Source organism: Cajanus cajan, chromosome 7 (genome assembly GCF_000230855.2).
Source record: "Cajanus cajan strain Asha chromosome 7, NIPB_CcT2T_4, whole genome shotgun sequence".
Taxonomy (NCBI): Eukaryota; Viridiplantae; Streptophyta; class Magnoliopsida; order Fabales; family Fabaceae; genus Cajanus; species Cajanus cajan.
Window position 1 is genome coordinate 42,571,657 of NC_138523.1, and position 22,417 is coordinate 42,594,073.

Sequence of the window (22,417 nt, forward strand, 5' to 3'; positions counted from 1 at the left end):
ATTTAACCTGTTTGGTTAATCTACCAAAACATGGTAGGATTAATTAAAATAGTTTAATCTACCAATCTATTTCATCTATTCTATCAATTTGATAGGTTGAAGGTGGGGTGGAGTAAGTTGATCAACTAAGTTGACTCACTTGAAGCCCCTGTTTGAATATTTTTTTAAAACAATCATTTATAACTTAAAAGAGGTGTCATTATAATTAAAAGCAGCCAACCCCCCGTGTTGATTAGAATTTATGGGGTCTAATAACATGAAACCACTAAGCTTGACGAAATTGATTGAATAAACCTGCAAGTTCAGCATTTGAAAAGAATGGGTGGATATTGGAGTCCAAAAACGTGGGTCCAGAGAAACATTATATATGGAACTGATATGAGATGTTGGAGATGAGATCGACCAATAATTCCAAATTGCCAGCAAGCATTTCTTTTTCTCCTGTTCATGTATCACATTTACGATAACATCATATAATTATTCCTTTCTTTCATTTTTTATTCATTTCCTTTTCTTGAAAATGATTGTGGCTTCATTTGTCAGATATTGCATTGTTAGCCAAGTGTTATTTTCATACACTATTTATTATACTCTTTTTCACGTAATTTTCGCTTAAAATGCAACTAATTATTAAAAGTTGGGCATTGAATTGAAAAGTATGGTTAGTCATGAGAATGACCTGTGAAAGAGACGAGCTTGGAGGATAAAAAGGATAAGTTATGGCCTTGTGAGTGGCCAACTAATTAACACAAGCAACTATAAGTTCTTATTTCTCCGTATTTTCACAACAATTTATGTACCGAAAATATATGTATAAATAACATTATATCTTTCAAAATGAACTAACATTATAAAATAAGTTGTATATTATGTTTATATATAATTGTCTCTCTCTTATTCGTTTTATCTTATTTTAATATTTGAAAATTTAAATATATTATAAATAAAACATTTTATTATTTATTTTTATACACTCAATTTTAGATAGAGTTATATACGCATAAAACTCAGATTTCTTTATTTGGAAAAAAGTGAAAAGAAAAAAAGAAAAATGCAGTTAAACTCTGAGAAAATAAATTTTTGTGACATTAACTAATACAAAAGAACTAATGAGAGAAGGATTATTCTATCAAACAACTAAATTGGTTATAGATGAGTCATAAGGAGCTAAAGAGTTTGTACACCTGTTGGCCTCTCGATGTATATGGTGGAAAGATATTTGTCATTGTTAGGTTCTAAAGGATCTAATGAAGTTGTTGTTGATGATTATAATTAGATGAAAAATAACATTTTTATCAAGAGTCAAATTAATAGTCCCAAGTGAATTTGACTCACAAACAACACTATCATAACTTATGTTCCAAGTCAACTCCAAGCCTTTGTGGATGGCATGAAGTTCCGCATAAATATTATTAGTGTAGCCACAATACCCTAAGAACCTAACAAGCTAAGGGACCCATAGAGTCACAAACAATACAGCCAAACCCAAAAGGTCCCAAGTTGCCCCCAACAATTGTCATTAACATTGAGTTTGACTATCACTACAAGAAGAGGGGATCAAGAGATGTTCTTTGATTTGATGAGTAGTAATGTCAAACTTCAAGATGGAAAGATCAATAGAATTATGAAGGTCGCATATGTTGTTGAAGGTGGACCATAAAAGACAATCTTTATCATCAAAAACAACCTCATTCTAATCCTTCCATAATTGTCAAGAAGCGCATACAAAAAGGAAACCCAAAGGGCATTAAAACTAGGACAGAAACCAATGTTGGACATATAATAAGTGGAAGTCATTGTTGTTGGCAAGGTTGAGTTGTCTCCAAACCCTTTGTGAGAGGTTACAAACTTGTAGAACATGTAACAAATTCTCCTCATAAGCACCACACTTGCAATAAAAGAGATTTGAAGAAACATGTCATGGAACATGAAAAAAATTAGTTAGGAGATTATCATGATGGCAATCCATAAAAATTGTTTAATATTTTCTAGTAGGTGACTTTTCTAAATCTAGTTCCAATTCACTAGGTTTGCGATTTATTGTTGGACTCTTTAGATATCCATCTATAAGCAAAATGAGTAGTGTAATTACCATTACTAGCTGGTCTCCATATGTATATGTCACAAGTATCAACATAAAGGATAATATTCATAAGCAATGCCCTAACATTAGATGGGATTGAAGTGTATAGAAGATCCCACTTCCAAACTCCATTAATTGAAATGTCATTTATGTGTAAATCAAAATCAAATATGTGCACAAAGTTCACAATATCCTTGATAGGTCCCTCGTCCAAAAAAGGAGTCATAACATAAGGAAACATCCCTTTTCCTAACTTGTACTCTAAAGTTAGGCTTAACTCTAACACATTCAATATGAAAAACCAAGTATAGGAGTTGGCATGGGTGGAGAAAACTTCCATATATAATAGGGGGTTGTTATGAGATATTTGTGGAACAACAGTTGGACCCAAAGTTTGTCAGGTTCCTTAATAATACTCCAAACTTTTTCTCCAATAAGGACACATTGACATCCCAAGTACAATGAATAGCAAGACCAACCTTACTCTTAGGTATTGTGATTTTATCCCAATTAACCTAGTGGTAGTGAGGACCCCCTTTCCCAAATGAAACCACAAATGTAAGAATTTATCTTGGCATAGATTCCTTTAGGCAACCATAGATTCTCCATCATGTAAGTAGAGACAACACATAATTAGTAAGAGTGATTCTCCTAGCTCAACTCAATAAATTATTTTTTTCGTCTTGCCAACTTCGATGTAATTTTATCCTTATAATAAGACTTTTCATACGTTCAAAAGGAGAAGTAATCCCAAATATTTCTCTAGATTCATAGTCTTATATCATATATTATACTAATTTTTTTTAATTACTCATAAACTTTGATTCAATTATTATTATATATAGAAAATTTAAGTTGAGTGATGTAACTGTCATTTTAGTTAAAAGTTTTAGATTAAGAAAATGCCTAAGAAAAGTATAAAAAATTTATTCATCTAGTATTTAAACATAAAACTTTATCCATATAGCATAATAATTAAATTTAATTTGACCTAATTTTTTCTATTTTAAAAAATAGAAAAAATTATTATTTTTATTTTAAAAGTTGAGTTTTCCCTAAAGATTTATTTGAAAATCTAATTTTTAATTATATTTTTAAAATGAGACTTTTTTTAAGTTAAATTAGTTAATATATCTAAAATTTTATATAAATAAGTCAATGATTTCAACCTTTAATATATAATTTTTTTATGTTATATAAAATTTGATTAATAATAATAATTGAATAGACTTTTATACACATATTGGTTTAACTTATTTAATAATCAGATAAAAACAGACAATAGGATGTTTGATTTATTCTCGTACCTAACCACAAATACTATAAGAACCTTATAAAATCCATGAAGATATTCACAAACTCAATAATTAATTAAAGATAAAATTGATTATTTAATAAAAGAAATAAATTTAATAATATTTTAACCATCAGGTAAAATACGTGATTGTTATAAATCTCTACAAAATTCGATTCTCACATACAAAAGAAAAAAAACTACCCGTTAATCACATACATTCATCATTTCTTTCTTTCTTTTATTCATAAAATTGTTAATAATAAAAAATATTACTAGTAATGGTATAACAATATGATGTTATGATAATACTACTATTTAGTTTTTTATATATATAAAACTCATTTACAAAATTTACCAAAATTTAAAAAGTTGGTTAACATAACATCAAAACTACTCCAATGAGAATCTTACTCTATTATCTGCTTATTAAATTAAAAAAATAACATTAATTAAGTTTTTCTTTAGAAAATAATTAATATATAATAATAATAATTGTATATAAATTAAAATAACTGTTTTAAAAAGTATTATCACAATATAAATTATTTATCATAAATATAAATATAATTCATATAATAAGAAATAATTTATTATAATTACAATATTTTAAATTTTTTTATTATAAATTATAATTATATTAAATAACTTTTTATACATTATTTCACTTTAAATGCGTGTTAATAATCTCCATAAATGTCATTTAAAAGACAAATAATAAGAGTGTAATAATAATAACATGCAATATTTTCATTTAGACAACAAAAATGTTGGGGCAGTTAAGAGTGGAGAGTAAGTAGTAGTAGCTGTTATGTTATGCTGAATGCTGATGCAGCAGAGTCCATCAAGTCAAATGAAAACTGAAGATAGAAAGGGTGAAATCAATTTCTGATATTATTAGAATTATAAATCTAATCTTCATAACGGATTCATGCGGAATCTCCGAGAGAAGAGATACACCGCAGTCACAAATTGCATTGCACGCTTCTCTCTTTTAATGCACTTCAACTTTGGATTTATCCTTCTCACACATACTATAACCTAACTCCACCCTTTCTTCTTATCATCCCCACCCCACTACTTCCTTTCTCATCACAACAAACACATTTTCAATTTTTATCTATTTTTGAGAACTGGGTTCTCAGTGTTCCACATTATTTTTTTTTTATTTTTTTTGCTTTCCCCTTAGTTAAAGATCTGGCCTTTTGGGGTTTGGTGTCCCTTGCTTGAGATGTAACAATCTGGGTTTCGTTGGGCTGTGTTTTCGTTGTGAATCTCGTTCCGTGTAGATAGGTAATACTTTCAAGTCTGTGCCTCTGTATTTAGGGTTCTTCACATGTTCATGTCTTTTTCTTCTCCGTGTTGGGAATGTTTGTGTGTTTTCAAGAGTTAATGCTTTATAGTGTGTTGAATATTCTATTTATCTTTTGCTTCATTGTCTAGTCGTAACGGACTGTCTTCTGTTACTTGTTCATATTCCTTAGTGTCAATTACATAAGGAATAGACAATGAATATTAATGTGATTTTTTAGGTTGTAATGCAAGCTTATCTCTCTTTTTTCTTGCATATATATTGTAGGTATCAGGGGTTCCAGGAGATGGGTGCTGATCTTGAAGCTAAATTGTCCAAAACAACTTCTGTTTTTGGTCTTATGGTTTGGGAAATAATTGGAATTGGGGTTGGATTGTTTATTATTGTCATCCTTTGTGTGCTCTCATTTTGCCTTACTTCAAGGAAGAAACCTGTAAAAGCCAGGGACGAGATTCCTGTTAGTCATACTCATATACCTACGGTCTCAAAGGAAATCAAGGAAGTGCGGGTTGAGCGAATGCCGGCAAATGAATTTGTTCCTCGGGAAGGAATACTTCTTACAATTCATGATAAATCCAGTGACAAAGAATCAGACAAAGTTATGCTTCATTTAGGCGTAGGGATGATGAAGCATGGGGATAGTGGCAGTTATTCGGGTTCGTTTCATGGCTTGGAGAAAGATGGAGGAGGGTCACAATCAGGGGAAGAAATTAGCTCTGGCACAGTTGGAACGTACAATCCCTCTTCTTCATACCCTTTAACAGCTCCTTCACCTCTCTCTGGCCTTCCAGAATTCTCTCATTTGGGTTGGGGTCACTGGTTTACACTGAGAGATCTTGAACATGCTACAAACCGTTTTTCAAAAGAAAATGTAATTGGTGAGGGTGGGTATGGAGTTGTTTACCGGGGACAGTTGATCAATGGGACTCCAGTCGCAGTTAAAAAGATACTCAATAACATGTGAGTTCTAGTGCAATGTCTAAGCCTTTGAATTTTATTTTAATTGGTTTGCTTCTATTCCTCTTACTTCTGCCAAACTTTGAATAGTTTTCTTTTTGTCCCTTTTCTTTAGTGGTCAAGCTGAAAAAGAATTTAGAGTGGAAGTTGAAGCTATTGGTCATGTGCGGCATAAAAATCTGGTTCGTCTGTTGGGGTACTGCATGGAGTGGACTCACAGGTATCCTACTTGTCAATTACATTACAGTCTCAACATATATAATCTCAATTCTCAACAACTTCATTAGATGAATTGAATTATGATTGCTAGAATCATTATAATCTTAAAAATTCTTGCATGATTTGCATATTCACTAACCTACTACCTGGTGGTGAGGTCAGTCTAAAGTTTAACAGACAATTTTTTTTTTGGTAAATGACAATGGTTTAAGTTTGTTGTCTTCATTATATTTCTCCTATATTGGGCATATTTTCAGGATGTTAGTCTATGAGTATGTCAATAATGGGAACTTAGAGCAATGGCTTCATGGAGCTATGAGACATCATGGATATCTTACCTGGGAAGCACGTATCAAGATTCTCCTTGGCACAGCTAAAGCGTGAGTTGCTGTGCCTATGCTTCTTCTGGCTTTCGTAGTTCTCAATCTTTGGGTTATCTTAGTCCTAATTTGAAGTAATATACTTGTTTCAGGCTTGCATATTTGCATGAAGCGATTGAGCCAAAAGTGGTACACCGAGATATCAAGTCAAGCAACATATTAATTGATGATGAATTTAATGCCAAGGTTTCTGATTTTGGCCTGGCCAAGTTACTGGGTGCTGGGAAGAGTTATGTTGCAACGCGAGTTATGGGAACCTTTGGGTCTGTATTTTCGTACTCTTCCCTTTAGAGCTATGTTCTTTTTCCATGCTCAATATTGTTATGAGGAACTTTGATGAGTTGGATCCTTATATTTATTCTTCTTTCTTGCTCCATAAAATTGACAGATATGTGGCTCCTGAATATGCAAATACTGGTCTTCTAAATGAAAAAAGTGATGTTTATAGCTTCGGTGTTGTGTTATTGGAAGCAATTACTGGAAGGGATCCAGTTGACCATGGTCGTCCATCACAGGAAGTGAGTAAATTTTTATGTTGGGAGAAAATCTATTTTGATGTCTGTGTTCTTGTTAACAATTCACTGAAAAATCAAGAAGCATTAGCTTTGCACTTGGCTTATTGTTTTGAGGTCTCTTATCTCAACATGTTTTTAGACAAGTAATATTACTACCTTAGTACCTTATTGAAAAATGTTAGCAACATACTCTATGACTCATTTTTAACACTTTCTTTATTATTGGGCAAATTCTCATGTGTACCTTACCCAATAATAGAACATCAATGAGTATATTGCTTGTATTTCTCCTACCTTGTTGTAGTCAACTTAAGGATAAAATTGTCCCAATTCCTAATGCTTCCAGCTAGACACATTTAAATGGACCTATTTTACCTGCTTGGTTCTAAATTGACCATATAGTATATCTTGTACTGGTCTGTTTTGGTGGTCCGATGCATAAATAATCTATGTAATATCTCTAATTATTTTATCCAATACTATAACTAAAGCAAATCATGGGTCATTATGATGGAAAACCCAGTGACTAGTTGAAAAAGCTAGAGGAGTTAATCTTCACCTTGTAAGCTATCCCCTCAACCAGTGAAAAATTTGAACATTCTCAACAATGCTAGTAATGTTTTCTATTGCAACTATTATTACGACAAAGGACCCCTTCAGTTCTATCTAACAAACTTGTTACCCTGCCCTTTATAACTGATATTCCCTAGACTTAAAATGTTCTAACATCATACATAGTTAGCTAAAATTTAGGATATAAAGTTGGCGTCCTTGATCGCATTCATTTTAGCTGTGCAATATTTGAACTTCAGCTTGGCACCTGCAATAATTATTTGTGGATGCTCAACCTATAGTTATTTGGGCTGTTTAAGTAAGTAGTCCCCATGATTTCAAAATTTAATTTCAAAAACCTTTTCAACGGAGTGCCTAAATCTAGTTTATTGTTAGATCCCTTTATGGACCCAATATATATATTTTTGAAACAATCATATCACCAATTCATAGTTTTAAACTACAAGGATCTATGCTCAGGAACCTTCAAATTAATTTAACCTTTTTGATGTCAGCTGTCCTCATTACTTGTTTACACTTGAACTCGCAATCTTGGCAAACCTGGACCTAACTTGTGTAATATTGATGAATCAGTTCTATATTTCTCATTCATTATTCTTTTTGTTCTCATTTCTTTTTGCTGCTGTAATATAGATTACAACTATGATGCAGAATTTTGATGACTTGATTATTTAGGGCTTCCATTTGGGAAATAGATATTTAAAAGTTAATTAGGGGTTTAATTATGGGTTGTAACATTATCAGCTAGGGATTTATAGTTTGTTCAGATGGGGATATTGCTATCCCAGTTTATTTCTTGTTTAGTTATTATCTTATTTCAGTGGATATCCCACTTGAGGATCTTGTGCTTGATTTTTGACAATAAAAGTTTTAGATGTTCTTTCTGTACTTCCCAGTTGCTTATTTCTAAATCACAGTTTGTTATAGTTATATCAATTGATTTAGGGAATGGATTCTCTCTATTGGAATTTAACATGCGAGAGTAAAGTGCTTTTATTTTATCCAACCACACTATTATTTTTTGTCCCACCACGAGTATTTTTCATTTCATTGGGTCAATGACTAAATATCACTTCTAGTTTATCACTAATTTGAAGAGTTTTTACGCACAACCGAATTGGAACATGATCCATCCATACAATTAAACACAAGTTTATAATATTTTTTATAAAAAATTAAATAATTATAATGACTAAGATTTCATGCTGTGAAATCCTGATGAAGGAATTTTGACATTTATATTGAATTACAATGCCCTCAGGTTAATATGGTTGATTGGCTGAAGATGATGGTTGGAAACAGGCGATCAGAAGAAGTAGTGGACCCAAACATTGAGGTGAGGCCATCTACCAGAGCTTTGAAACGGGCCCTCTTAACTGCTTTGAGATGTGTAGATCCAGATTCAGAGAAAAGACCCAAGATGGGTCAAGTTGTGCGCATGCTTGAGTCAGAGGAGTACCCTGTACCAAGAGAGGTTTGTATTTTTCTACTTTCTCATCAATCACCATTAACATGATCTTTTATCTCAAAAGCATTGTTTTCTTTAATTCTTTACATTGCCCTTGATATTCAAAAGCCATTTTCGCCTCAACTAATCTTAATCGACCTAGTTGGCCCTACTTAGGATGTTGATCACTCAGCTCATTTTACTGATCCATTTTCAGTGTATCTTTTTCTCGAAATGAACTTATTGGCCTTTGTCTGTTTTCATTTGGCCTGCATCAACCCTTCATTTCCTTACCATACATATTCCCATGCCTAAGGGATGATTAGTTTTACTGAATGATTTTAGACTGATCTTTGATTTATTTCATTGTCTGGATGATCAGGACCGTAGGCATCGAAGAAATCGTGAGGTTAACTCAGAAATTGAATCCCAGAAGGATTGTTCTGACACGGATGGCAGTGACATTCAGGGTTCTAGATCAGAAAGTGGAAGGTAACAGCAGGCATGACCAAAAGAATGAGATTCTTTTTTAGGATCAGTGGGGGTGTATAAAGTGAGTGATTTTTTTTTAATAATATTTTTATCTTGTTAGATTCCTGGATTTGCCAACCAAGATGGGCATGGCAGAAGGGTTCAGCAGGGGATAATATTATTTTGTGGTTTCCTTTCTTTTGGTGTAGAAGGATAGGTATTTGTTCTAGAAGGATATATATTGTTTGTGTATGAAGGTGGATGTTATTTATGAGAACCCTAAATATTGGGGGTGTGTACAGAATTTGACAGCTTTCCTAGATTCATTTGATAAATCTGCTGGCCTTGTCACTGGGGAAAGTAAAATAAACAGTATGATTGTACCTTTCTCAAGAGTCAAGACTTGCTTAGATCCCGTTACATGTTATTTGTATTTCATTCCTTTTACAATAATAGTTACAAATTTCCCGATTCTTATAGTCCCTTTTTTGAGTGTATTACATTACTCCTTTCGGTCCTTTTTATAAGAAGCAAATTATAGTGTATATTATATAGTTAAATACACTATCATTTAATATATTTAACTTGTTTTTTATATTTAAAAAAAAAAAAAACGGAGGTAAGTAATATATCATTTAGTTTTCACATCATTTAATGGAGCATATGTGTATCGTGTATAAGTAAAGTAACTGTGAATATACAATCACCGTTATTTTGCCCTCTTTCAATTTTAGAGCAAACATAATGGATAGCGATCATATTGAATATATTCTCAAACATTGATGCTGCTATGGAGCTATTATAAACTCAAATATATGTTTTTTCATGTGAGAAAGACCTAACAAACATTGGAGATGGACAGAAAGGGTAGAATATTTTATTTTTATTTTTTAAAAGAAGAGATACATTATTATTTTCATTATGATCTTGGTTATGAAGATTGAAAACATTATTATTTTCATCGCAAACAGCTTTTTTATTCCCTCTTAAGAGGCTTCACTACCTCCCATGTGAAGTCAGGGTCATCTCTTCCAAAGTGGCCATACGCAGCAGTTTTTAAGAACCTGCCATTTCCACCCCTCTTCAGGTCCAAATTAATGGAAATCATTCCTGGCCTGAAATCAAAGTTGTCCTTCACAAGCTTCAAAATGTCTTTGTCAGGAATATTTCCGGTGCCAAAAGTGTCAACAAACACAGACAATGGCTCAGGAACACCAATTGCATATGATATTTGCACATTGCACCTTCTAGCAAGTCCATTGGCCACAATACTCTTGGCAGCCTGTCTAGCAATATAGGCTCCACTCCTATCCACCTTGGTAGGGTCCTTCCCAGAGAAAGCACCACCTCCATGAGCTCCCCAACCACCATATGTGTCAACAATGATTTTACGCCCTGTGAGACCTGCATCCCCATGAGGGCCACCAATCACAAAACGACCAGATGGATTGAGATGGAAAATAGTCTTCTCATCCAAGTACTTGTCAGGAATAACAGGCTTAATAACATGCTCTTTCAAGTCTACAGCAATCTCATCGTTGGTAACTGTTTCATTATGTTGAGTAGATATGAGAACAGTGTGGACACGCACTGGGACCATGGCACCATGATCATTAACATACTCAACAGTGATTTGAGTTTTTCCATCAGGTCTCAGCCAAGGACAGGTCTCATTCTTGCGGACTTCAGTGAGCTTGGCACCAAGCTTGGTTGCAAGGACATGGCTGAGAGGCATGAGCTCAGGTGTTTCATCTGTGGCGTAGCCAAACATGTGACCCTGATCACCAGCTCCTATGTTTTCAGGTCGCTTGGTGAGGTGGCCATGGACTCCCTGAGCTATGTCAGGGCTTTGCTGCTCAAGGTAGACCGAAACCTTGCAGTTGTCAGCATCAAGGCCAACATCATCAGACACAAATCCTATGGAACGACACGTGTCGCGCACAATCTTCTCGTAGTCTACCTTGGCTTTTGTAGTGATCTCTCCAAATACCATGACCAAGTTAGTCTTGGTGCATGTCTCACATGCAACCTTGCTTTCAGGGTCTTGCTCCAAGCAGGCATCAAGAACTGCATCAGATATCTGATCACATAGCTTGTCGGGATGACCCTCGTTTACCGACTCGGAAGTGAATAGGAAGGTATCCATTCTTCTCAAGTTTCAAGTTTCAAGCTACAAGAGGCAAACCAAGTGGTGGATTGAACATATATGATTTATATGCTTCACGCTCAATTGTCTGGTTAACTCAAATAAAGCTAAGATAAATATTGGGGACATCATGTTCAAGCTTAGAATAATGGATTGAATAGCTTATGATACAAATTTGGAACATATTTCGTTGACAATCAGAGGGGACCGTATTTCTGCCATATGCAAACACGCAGAATAGAATCAAATCATATATATATATAGAGAGAAACGATCAATATACATCGATATCAAACATTTGTTCTTGCATCATTTATTAAATCTTTAGTCAAATATAAATTTATCCAATCTAACCTCATGAATTGAAAGTTTATATAAAATAATTTGCTATAAAATTTCATGTAAATAAAAAGCTAATTAATATTTCATCGCACTCATTCATTTAAACATAAAATATATTATTTAAAATATAAATAAATATTTATTACTATATAACGAATGTTTAAATTGTGTAAAAATTTGAAATACTTGTTGATAATATCATATATAACTTGACAATTAAATTGATTAAATTTGAATTTTACACAAAGTTATTAAATAATATAAATGTAAAAGTTTGACACATAATGTGAATTCATTGGAGATTTTCACACACCCAAAAAAAAAAAAACAATAATAAAAGAGAAGGCTTAACTAACTAATAACTATCATCCAATAAGAGGCAAAAGATGTACAGAACCAAAGTATAATAAAAAATCAAAAATCAAGATCATTTGCGTATGTGATATCTTGCTGAAACACGAGAGTTGTTTAACTTGCTGAAAATATTTGCTTATGATATTATATTAAATTACCTTTAGTCGTAACTATGAGTTTATTTGGATAAATTTTTTTATAAACATTTTTTAAAAAGATAAATAAAAATTAAAATAAATTTTTTTATTAATTAAAATTAGTTTATGTATAATTTAATAATGAGATTTTGAAAAGATAAATAAGAGAGAATTTCTACAAATTAATTTATGCTTAAGTTAATTTTAATTTATGAAAAAAATTATTTCATTTTCTCTTTTTATTTTGTTCTGTTAGAAATGTTTTTCAATAAATTTATCCAATCAGATGGTATACTTCAACATATAATCGAAGACCGATGAATGGCAACAATTCACAATTAACCATGCAGAAATTTACCGGTTTGTTTTATTTGTTGACCTTTAAACAAAATATAGATAAGCTCCAAAACATAGTCTCATGCTGCTAAATAACCAAGGTCCAAGGTGGATGATTAATTCAAGCAAAACAAAGTTTCACTTCCAGGAACCAATTAAGAATAATTCACCCAGAACAGTTTGATCAAGTTCGGCAAAACTGCATGCAAAGAAGATGAGATAACACCAAGCATAATAAACCGAACATTCATCATTTATGAGTATTTTCATAACCAATTAAGCATGAAATAAAACAACTTATTGTGGTTTAGAGATATAATTTATGCAAATAAAGTGAAAGAAAATGAGTAGTGAATAGTGACGACACAAACCTCAATTACAAGGTTTCACCGGTCTCCGCTACAAATGCTTTGTGAGTCCTATATATGCAGAAGATTCAGGTAGCCATTTATAGACATAACACAAGTACAGAACCGATATGAAATTACTTAAATAATAAAAATACTTGTGTTATTCATTAATTTCGTTATTTTTTGTTTTAAAATAATTATCACGTAGTGCTTTACATAAAAAATTTAAAGATATATATCATTTTATTCTTTAAAAATATATTTATATTTGACTATTTTTGTTTTATTAATATTTTCTTATTTTTCTTAATGAATACATTGAAATAAAAAAATGTAAAAATCATATTTATTTTAAAATAAAATAATAAGTATTTTGAAAATTACAGATAAAATAATTGTTAATTAGTTGAGTCTCCTGTAAGTAAGGTTAATTAATTAGATCAGCGCCTCATGTCTTGTGAAAATTCCAGCGTTTTTGACCGGTAATTAATTTCAATATCAAACATATATTGGTTATTAATAAATTGGTCTAATTCAATATTTTATTACAAGTTTTTTTTGGTACATATGTATTTTTTACTTAAATATAAATGTTTAATTGTTGACTTAGGTATATAGTTCTAATTAAAAATATCACTTTATTAAATCACGTGTATTTTTTTATTAAATATAAGAGATTAATTGTTGAATTAAGTTTACAATCTAATTAAAATTATCACTTTATTCATAAAATGGGTTAGTTAAGTTAAAATTTATGCAGTTTATGTTAAGACTTCATACAATGATTTTTAAAATTGGATGGATCATTGAATTAGTTAATAATAATTAATAAAATAATCAATTTTTATACATTAAGCATTAATCTTTATATTTCGTAAGAGTGTTTTAAAGATTTTTCATAAATGAAAATATTTTTATGATTTTTTAAACTTTTTATCTAATTTAATTTTATTTATTATAATTATTTATTAATTAAATTTTAATATTTTTAAAATAAAATATCAATGAAAAAAATAATATTATATTATATTATAAATTATTTATCATAAATTTAAAATATAACTTATATATTTAAAGGTATCTATTTATAAAAATTTTAAATGATTTATATATCAAATATAATATTTAATTATGTATAATTTATTATAAAGTTTTGTTATATTTAATAAATACTTAGTCTGTACATTTATATGCTAAAATACTAGCTTATTCTTATTTATAATCTTTATTAAACATGTGTTTTCTATTTATTTTTAAAATATTTTAAATTGATTTTAAAAATAAAAAATTTATTTTTAAAACAGTACAGATTCCAAGTGTTTTTGTAGAATTATCTACCAGGATTAACGTACTAGTAGTTAGACCATACTAGCTTTTGTAACCAAAGTAGCACAGTGAGGCTCATTCCCACCATTCACTATCTGCAATGACGAGGAGAAATAAAGCATTTTAAGGAAGAAGTAGAAGCTAGAATCTATACAAGGAGAATTCAACATAGGTTTTTCTCATTAGCTCGAAAATCCAAACCCAACTCATTAAAAAACTTAAAAATTATTTCCATTTTATTTGTCAATTTTTTTTCTTCAAATTTTATGATCAAATGTTATAAAATTAGTCATGAATTCACTACTACAAAATATGGAATTTACGTCAATGTATTCTCGTCGGATAAAGAAAAATCCAACGTAAAAAAAAAATACGGTGACATTTTTAAAATTATAATCAAGTTTTTTACGTCAAATATCACGAGGTTCGACGTGAAATTTGAAATCTACGTCGGATTTTAGCAAGACCCGATGTAGATTTCAAATTTTACATCGGATCTCGTGGTGTCCGATGTAAAAAAAAACTTATCAATTTGGTATATGTTATCAATTTGGTGCCTATTCTGACTCCGTCCCCGATTTCCTCATCCAAAAAGCCCTAACCTCACTCCCTCTCTAGTGCCGATCTCCACCTCAAGCACACCCTCCTTCTCCATGCCTCCCTCCTTGACATCGCCCTCCACATCCTCGAACTCCTCGAGCCCCTCTCCAACGATGCCTCCGCCACCTCCCTCTGCCACGCCTACCGCGTCGTCGCCAACTGCACTGTCAAGTACCTCGCTGCCGTCTGTTGAGATTTCCGTTGAAACACTTTTGTTAATATTTGTAAATTCGTTTAATTCTATCAACGGTCTCAAACACGGCAAGTATACCGGCCGTTCAAGTAGTAAAAATATCGTATCCACAGGGATTAGAAGGTAATATAAGCATTTATTGACTATTCGTGACTAAAGAATAATTCCAATTTCATAGTTTGTGCAGTGAATTCAAAGTTGTGACTATTGGAATGAAAGTTATAAATAAATATTGTTTTGTGAGTGGAAAAGGTAAGGAATGGTATTGTGGTATTGTGAGGTTGTGGGGGTTAGATTTCACCAAACGTTAAACTAATGTATCCTTAATCTCTTGTTGAATTCATTGCTTAGTCAACCCAAGAGTTTACTCAAACCTAATCCCTTAGAGAAAGAGCCTAGGTGCGGATATTGAATATCAATCCCTTGAGTACCCAATATCTACACCCACATTACGGGCTAGGGTTTAAGACTACTAATGGGTCAAGCTCTATCCCTAGATACAATCACCACTAGACATATGTTTCAGAACTAGTTTCAAAGGTTATTTTCCAATACCCATGGAACCTTAAATCATGCAAAGGGTGATCAATCCAAAGCAAGCATTAAGAAGAGAAACAAACACAACAAAGAATAAAACAACATGTATAAATATCATTAAAACCGTAAAGATTACAATAGAGTACGTTGGTTACATCTAACCCCACAAAATGGGTGAAACCACTCACAACAATGAGGGCAAATACAAAATAGAGATGGAAGAGGAAGTGAAGAACCGAAAGAAAGATCCGCACACGGACGATCCCAAGCCCTGGGAATCCCTTCCGCAGCTCCTGGAGGCGCCCAATGTGAGAATGAGGGTTTCTCCCCCGAAAATGGCTTCAAATACGAGCCAGGGAGATCAGATTAGGGTTTCGCGCCCGGCGTGTAAGTCTTCACGCCCGGTGCGGACTCTTCTGTGCACTTTCTGCCTCAGTGTAAGCCCGACGCAATTTCCTTTTACGCCCGGCGCGATGTCTTCCAGAGAGTTTCAAGCACTCTCTGTCTCGACCATGCCCGGCGCGTGTATTCTCTCGCCCGGCGCCATGGCTTCCAGACTCTGTTCTTCTCAAGCCCGACACGAGTCAAATTGCGCCCGGCGCAATTTCTTCTCTGCTCCTTAGCCTCTTGGATTCCCAATCCTAAGAATCTTCAATCCTCACTTCTCTAGCTCAATACCTGCACAGAAAATGAGGTGTATTAAGGTATTGTTAGCTAAATTTGGGTTAGTTATATCTGCACACAAAATGAACCAAAAAGAGAACAATTATATTGCAATGGTTCAAAGGATGAGTGGAATTCGTTCAATAAGTCTCATCCAAAAAGAGGTAAAATTGAGACTTAACAACTCCCCCAAACTTAGAACCTTGCTTGTCCTCAAGCAAAAGGTAATTAATCTAGCAGATAACAAGCAATGCAAGTGAGTCAATTTCTACATCCTAGTTCACTTATATTTTCTTTTCTCAAGCATGAACCTCAGATGGATTTCCAGGCACAATTATTGCAATAGAACATGACAAGGGGCAAACAAAGGTTTCAAAAGAGATCAAAGAGCTGAGAAGAGTAATGACTATCTGTGTATACATCCTCACTAGGAAGGTGTTTCTCTCTATGCACACTAGTGTATCAGGGTGAGTGTTTCTCTCTAGTCTACTACTCACGCCACATGATTCAACTTTGCTCTTCGTTTCCAAATGAAACCAGTGGTAAAACAAATGCAGACACTTATTACAAGGTCTTTATTAGGGCAATGCTGGGTCAAGTAGGGTCAAGCATAAGCAGTTTTATGGTTTTTCAAGGATTGAAGGTGCTATAGCTTAAGAGAGCAAATAAGATTTTATAATGATGTCCCTCTCCATACCCCATTACACATTTTGGCACATGCCCTTTTCCGGGTCCAAGCCATTAGCCTTTTTGTTTTTGTTTTGCTTTTTGTTTTTGTTTTTGTTTTTGTTTTTATTTATTTATTTAGTAATGGCTGACCACATACTTTCTTCTTCCCAAATTTCCTCATTCTTCAACTCCCCCAAACTTATTTGATGTCATCATTTTTTGCTCTCTTAACCAAGACAAAGGTTATGGTTAATTTTTCTTGGTTTTGGACAAGTGGAAGGTATGGTGTTTAGGCTTAGGAAGGTATGGGTCAAGTGGAAAGTGGATATGGCTTTTTGGCTTAGATGGTTAACAAAATATGGAAATGTGAATGCCTTGATCATATAAGTGCATAACATAAGCAAACCACCAGGGAAACTCAAGCAAAGTCTATCATGCAACCTAAGCGTAGTTCACTCATCAGTGTTTAGGCTCAAACCTCACCCGGCTATGCATCTACAAACTATCAAACTCAGCTCAGTTCTATGATCAACATTGAAACCTGTATGCAACTAGTTATGAACTAAAGATCTAATGTGACTTGAAAATGTCTAAGGTACACACACCATAAACATCAAGCAAACTATAATCCAGAATCGACCACAAGCAAAACAAGTATCAACAAGATTAAAAACCATGCTAAGGCAGACTATTCACAAAAAGAACCAACAGAGTAATCATCAAAAAGACTATATATAAAAACAGTTAAATACTGAAAATAAAAGACAGAAGAATAAATTGCAATAGACAAAGGTAAACTAAGGTAGGCTCCATCTGCTTCCATCTATGGGGTCTGGTCATCATCATCAGTAGGTGCTACACCGCATCTGCATTAGCAGCTCCACTACTCCCCTAAACTTAGAAGCCTGGTCCCCAGGCCAATCAGTATATGCCTGAAAGTCCTAGTAACCAAAAGTAGTGAAAGAGTATAATCGTGAAAGAACATGGTTAGCATAACAATTAAACACCGTGATGATCATGCAATTATAACCACGCTAAAGAACATCCTTAGACCAAAATTAAACACAACAAACAAACACAAGGAAGCATGATTGAAAACAGACAAATATGGGGTATCAGGAGAGTGCGCGCCGGGCGCGATACAGGCGCGCCGGGCTTGTTATCAGTAAAAATCATAGAGGTTTCAACTCTGATATCGTGCCGGGCTTGACTGATGTCGCGCCCGGCATGGTGGTTCCAAAGACCACAATTCGAGTCTTGCGCTGGGCACGAGGTAAAACACGCCCGACGCGTAACCTTGATATGGTCAGTTTTGCCTAAATTTACTTTGAAAGGAGGCCTTATAACCACTCGGAAACAGAGTTACCTCATTTCTCACACTCCAAACAAAATATACCCTATATTTACTCATTCAAACATGATTCAAACACTTAACAATTAATACAAACAACACATAACACAAACAACATATAACACAAAACATATATACATATAAACAAAATAAGTCACAAATAGCTATAAATACTAAATCGCCATTCTAATCCCCGGCAACGGCGCCAAAAACTTGTTGAGATTTCCGTTGAAACACTTTTGTTAATATTTGTAAATTCGTTTAATTCTATCAACGGTCTCAAACACGGCAAGTATACCGGCCGTTCAAGTAGTAAAAATATCGTATCCACAGGGATTAGAAGGTAATATAAGCATTTATTGACTATTCGTGACTAAAGAATAATTCCAATTTCATAGTTTGTGCAGTGAATTCAAAGTTGTGACTATTGGAATGAAAGCTATAAATAAATATTGTTTTGTGAGTGGAAAAGGTAAGGAATGGTATTGTGGTATTGTGAGGTTGTTGGGGTTAGATTTCACCAAACGTTAAACTAATGTATCCTTAATCTCTTGTTGAATTCATTGCTTAGTCAATCCAAGAGTTTACTCAAACCTAATCCCTTAGAGAAAGAGCCTAGGTGCGGATATTGAATATCAATCCCTTGAATACCCAATATCTACACCCGCATTACGGGCTAGGGTTTAAGACTACTAATGGGTCAAGCTCTATCCCTAGATACAATCACCACTAGGCATATGTTTCAGAACTAGTTTCAAAGGTTATTTTCCAATACCCATGGAACCTTAAATCATGCAAAAGGTGATCAATCCAAAGCAAGCATTAAGAAGAGAAACAAACACAACAAAGAATAAAACAACATGTATATATATCATTAAAACCGTAAAGATTACAATAGAGTACGTTGGTTACATCTAACCCCACAAAATGGGTGAAACCACTCACAACAATGAGGGCAAATACAAAATAGAGATGGAAGAGGAAGTGAAGAACCGAAGGAAAGATCCGCACACGGACGATCCCAAGCCCTGGGAATCCCTTCCGCAGCTCCTGGAGGCGCCCAATGTGAGAATGGGGGTTTCTCCCCCGAAAATGGCTTCAAATACGAGCCAGGGAGATCAGATTAGGGTTTCGCGCCCGGCGTGTAAGTCTTCGCGCCCGGCGCGGACTCTTCTATGCACTTTCTGCCTCAGTGTAAGCCCGGCACAATTTCCTTTTACGCCCGGCGCGATGTCTTCCAGAGAGTTTCAAGCACTCTCTGTCTCGACCACGCCCGGCGCGTGTATTCTCTCGCCCGGCGCCATGGCTTCCAGACTCTGTTCTTCTCAAGCCCGGCGCGAGTCAAATTGTGCCTGGCGCGAGTCAAATTGCGCCTGGCGCGAGTCAAATTGCGCCCGGCGCAATTTCTTCTCTGCTCCTTAGCCTCTTGGATTCCCAATCTTAAGAATCTTCAATCCTCACTTCTCTAGCTCAATACCTGCACAGAAAATGAGGTGTATTAAGGTATTGTTAGCTAAATTTGGGTTTGTTATATCTGCACACAAAATGAACCAAAAAGAGAACAATTATATTGCAATGGTTCAAAGGATGAGTGGAATTCGTTCAATAAGTCTCATCCAAAAAGAGGTAAAATTGAGACTTAACACCGTCCCCGACGCCTCCTCCACCGAGTACTCTACCACCATTGACCACATCTGGCGCGGCCGCGTGGCGGCACTGTAGGTGCGCCGCAACAGGATCACCTCCTTCGGCGAGTTGGCGCGGTGGCGCAACGACGTGGATGCCGCGGTTTGGGACCCTAGGTTTTGCGAGAGGATTGCAGGGCTGAATAGTCGGAAGGAAGCGTTTGATGAGGTGGGGGCGTATTTGAAGGAAGCGTGGGAAGAGTTGGGTCCTTCGTTTCTGGAATCGATGTCGAATGTCAAGGGTCAAGAAGGGTTGGAGAATTCGGCAAAGGAGAAAGAGCTGATTATGATGATGATGGTGATGCATGCATGAATGATTAGACAACGCATAATGGAAACCATTTTACGTCGGACATGGTGATGCCTGACGTAAATTTACGTCTCTTGCATTGACGTCGAACTTATTTACAACATAAAAATTCTAAAATAACAGACGTAAAATACCTCTTTTGTACTAGTGATTAGACAATACAATTGCTCAATATAACATACATTTAATAAGTTTATCAATGATATTAAATTAAATAAGTTTATAATACAACAAATAAACACATTAACAATAATAATATAAATATACGGTATAAGTGTTTTAGGGAGAGAGACATAGGATTGGAGTTATAAAGAGAGTGTGTTTGAATTCTCTATTGATTACTAATAATTAAATTTTGTTAATAAAAAATAGTATAAATATTTTTTTATCGACAAATATTAGTAAATTGATGAGTTATATTAGTCAAAAAGATTTGAACATAATTCTTTCTTATTACTCTAATCCTTTGTCACTTTTTCCACATCACTTAGATAATCTTATAACTTCTTAATTACATAAGTGTTAATAAACAAATAAATTACAAATAAAATATCATAAATTAATATATATATATATATATATATATATATAGATAAAATGGTTTATATCCAAACAATCTAATGTTAGGTTGATAAGTTGTTTGTTATGAAAAAGATGGATTTGATCGCGGGACAATATTTCACTTGCCCCTTAGCTTCTGAGGATTGGAAAAGATGATTTAAAAATTTAAAATTTGTTTTCATAATGTTGTGTAACCTACGTATACTAGAAGAAGCAAAAATGACATCCTCATGTTTGGAAATTGATGAATAAGCAAAAGCAACCACTTTTCATTTGCGTGTGTAATTGGTTACTGTGTCAACGTAATCTTATTTAACCAATATTTTGTTTTAGCATTTTTTTATGAAAAGATTGTAATTAAGAAGGAGTTACCGCGTGCAGACATTTAAATTGGTATTGGAGGTGTAGAAAGTACAAGTTACGTTGAAAATGCAACCACAAAACATCTCTCCAATTGAATCTCAATATTCACTTTCCACTACCAAAAACTAATAACCATGACTTTATGGAAGAATCATAAAAATAAACATTTTCATTCATTCCGTAAGCACCATATTCTTTTCCTCCCACCAATACCCTCAATTTTTTGTACTTCATATATATAATATAAAATATAAATATTTATATCTATTATAAAGAAAATATTTTATTTTTGTTTATATAATTTTATAATTATTTTATCTTATTAATTTTTAAATAAGTATAGAGATGCGAAATGATTTGACTTCACTAATAAGGATCATATAATTAAATAAATCTAAATTTCTAATATACAATTCTGTTGTTTGCAAAACACATGTTATGTAAATTCATTTTTTTTATGAGTATATATATGTGTACAAAGTGATTACTAATTATTAAATAGATATAATATTTAATATGTGTATATGATTTTATTTTAAGCTTATTCTTTTTTTTTTTTTTTTGTATTTGTCTAAGTATCACTAGTGCTATATTAATATTTTGGTTGATTATGAAAAAAAAAAAAAAAAAAAGAACTTGTGTCCACATATATTTTTTTGCTTTTAATCCTAAGTGTGTGGTTCAGTAGTAGGGGTTGATCCACGCTTAAGTAAGGTTAGGGGTCCGAATCCTACCTTGTGTATGCAGTCGCGTTAAATCTTTGGACCAACTATCCCACCTTTTGAAGTGTCTCTAACGTAGCGAGGAGATTAGCCACTGCAATCGGCCCTAGATACTCCAGGAAAAAAAAATATATTTTGTTTTTGAATGCAAAGGTCATGGATCAATGGCATTCAGCTGATTCTGTTGACAATAAATCCCAAAAGTTATTTGGGTGGAATTGTTGCAGTATTTGAAGTTTGTGGAGACGAAGAGACACATATAGTTGTTTTCCACGAAAAAAGAAGTTGGTTCATGAATATAGATCTATGACAACCGTTATACATGAAATCATGACAAGTTAACAGTTAGCTCATTATTTGAACATCAAATCAACATTTTCCCTATATACTAATTTGACTGCGATTATAATATTTAAAAAATTGTCTCAAAATAATATTAACTATTTGTAATTTATCTTTTTAATAATTACAATTAAAAATGATATAGTTATTAAGAGAATGAAATTATGTTAATAAAATTG

At 33.4% G+C, this 22,417-nt stretch overlaps 2 protein-coding genes across 5 annotated transcripts; one reads left to right on the forward strand and one right to left on the reverse strand.

Moving 5' to 3' along the window:
• The first annotated feature begins 4,218 nt into the window (after window positions 1-4,218).
• Window positions 4,219-9,722, forward strand: LOC109788307 (putative receptor-like protein kinase At5g18500). Its single transcript, XM_083059686.1, has 9 exons — window positions 4,219-4,670; window positions 4,957-5,649; window positions 5,762-5,866; window positions 6,123-6,245; window positions 6,338-6,508; window positions 6,634-6,763; window positions 8,595-8,807; window positions 9,163-9,272; window positions 9,373-9,722. The coding sequence occupies exons 2-9, from the start codon at window positions 4,976-4,978 to the stop codon at window positions 9,425-9,427; spliced, it is 1,581 nt and encodes a 526-aa protein (XP_082915812.1). The 5' UTR covers window positions 4,219-4,670; window positions 4,957-4,975; the 3' UTR covers window positions 9,428-9,722.
• A 384-nt stretch (window positions 9,723-10,106) lies between these two features.
• On the reverse strand, window positions 10,107-13,020 carry LOC109788308 (S-adenosylmethionine synthase 1). Of its 4 annotated transcripts, none has more exons than XM_029269229.2 (3): window positions 12,938-13,009; window positions 12,589-12,765; window positions 10,107-11,421 (listed from the first exon to the last, which is right to left on the reverse strand). In XM_029269229.2, the coding sequence occupies exon 3, from the start codon at window positions 11,395-11,397 to the stop codon at window positions 10,228-10,230; it is 1,170 nt and encodes a 389-aa protein (XP_029125062.1). In that variant the 5' UTR covers window positions 11,398-11,421; window positions 12,589-12,765; window positions 12,938-13,009; the 3' UTR covers window positions 10,107-10,227. The 4 variants fall into 4 exon arrangements, with proteins under 4 accessions (XP_029125062.1, XP_082915813.1, XP_020202589.1 ...); XM_083059687.1 differs by having other exon boundaries at window positions 10,107-11,612; XM_020347000.3 differs by lacking the exon at window positions 12,589-12,765 and having other exon boundaries at window positions 12,938-13,020.
• Between the last annotated feature and the right edge of the window lie 9,397 nt (window positions 13,021-22,417).

What these genes read in the sequence shown, in the direction of transcription:
- LOC109788307 (XM_083059686.1), top strand. Translation starts at nt 4,976, where the DNA reads ATGGGTGCTGATCTTGAAGCTAAATTGTCCAAAACAACTTCTGTTTTT. An exon ending in TGCATGGAGTGGACTCACAG is followed by an intron (nt 5,867 to 6,122) that starts GTATCCTACTTG and finishes GCATATTTTCAG; the next exon opens with GATGTTAGTCTATGAGTATG. An exon ending in CTCCTTGGCACAGCTAAAGC is followed by an intron (nt 6,246 to 6,337) that starts GTGAGTTGCTGT and finishes TACTTGTTTCAG; the next exon opens with GCTTGCATATTTGCATGAAG.
- LOC109788308 (XM_020347000.3), bottom strand. Translation starts at nt 11,397, where the DNA reads ATGGATACCTTCCTATTCACTTCCGAGTCGGTAAACGAGGGTCATCCC.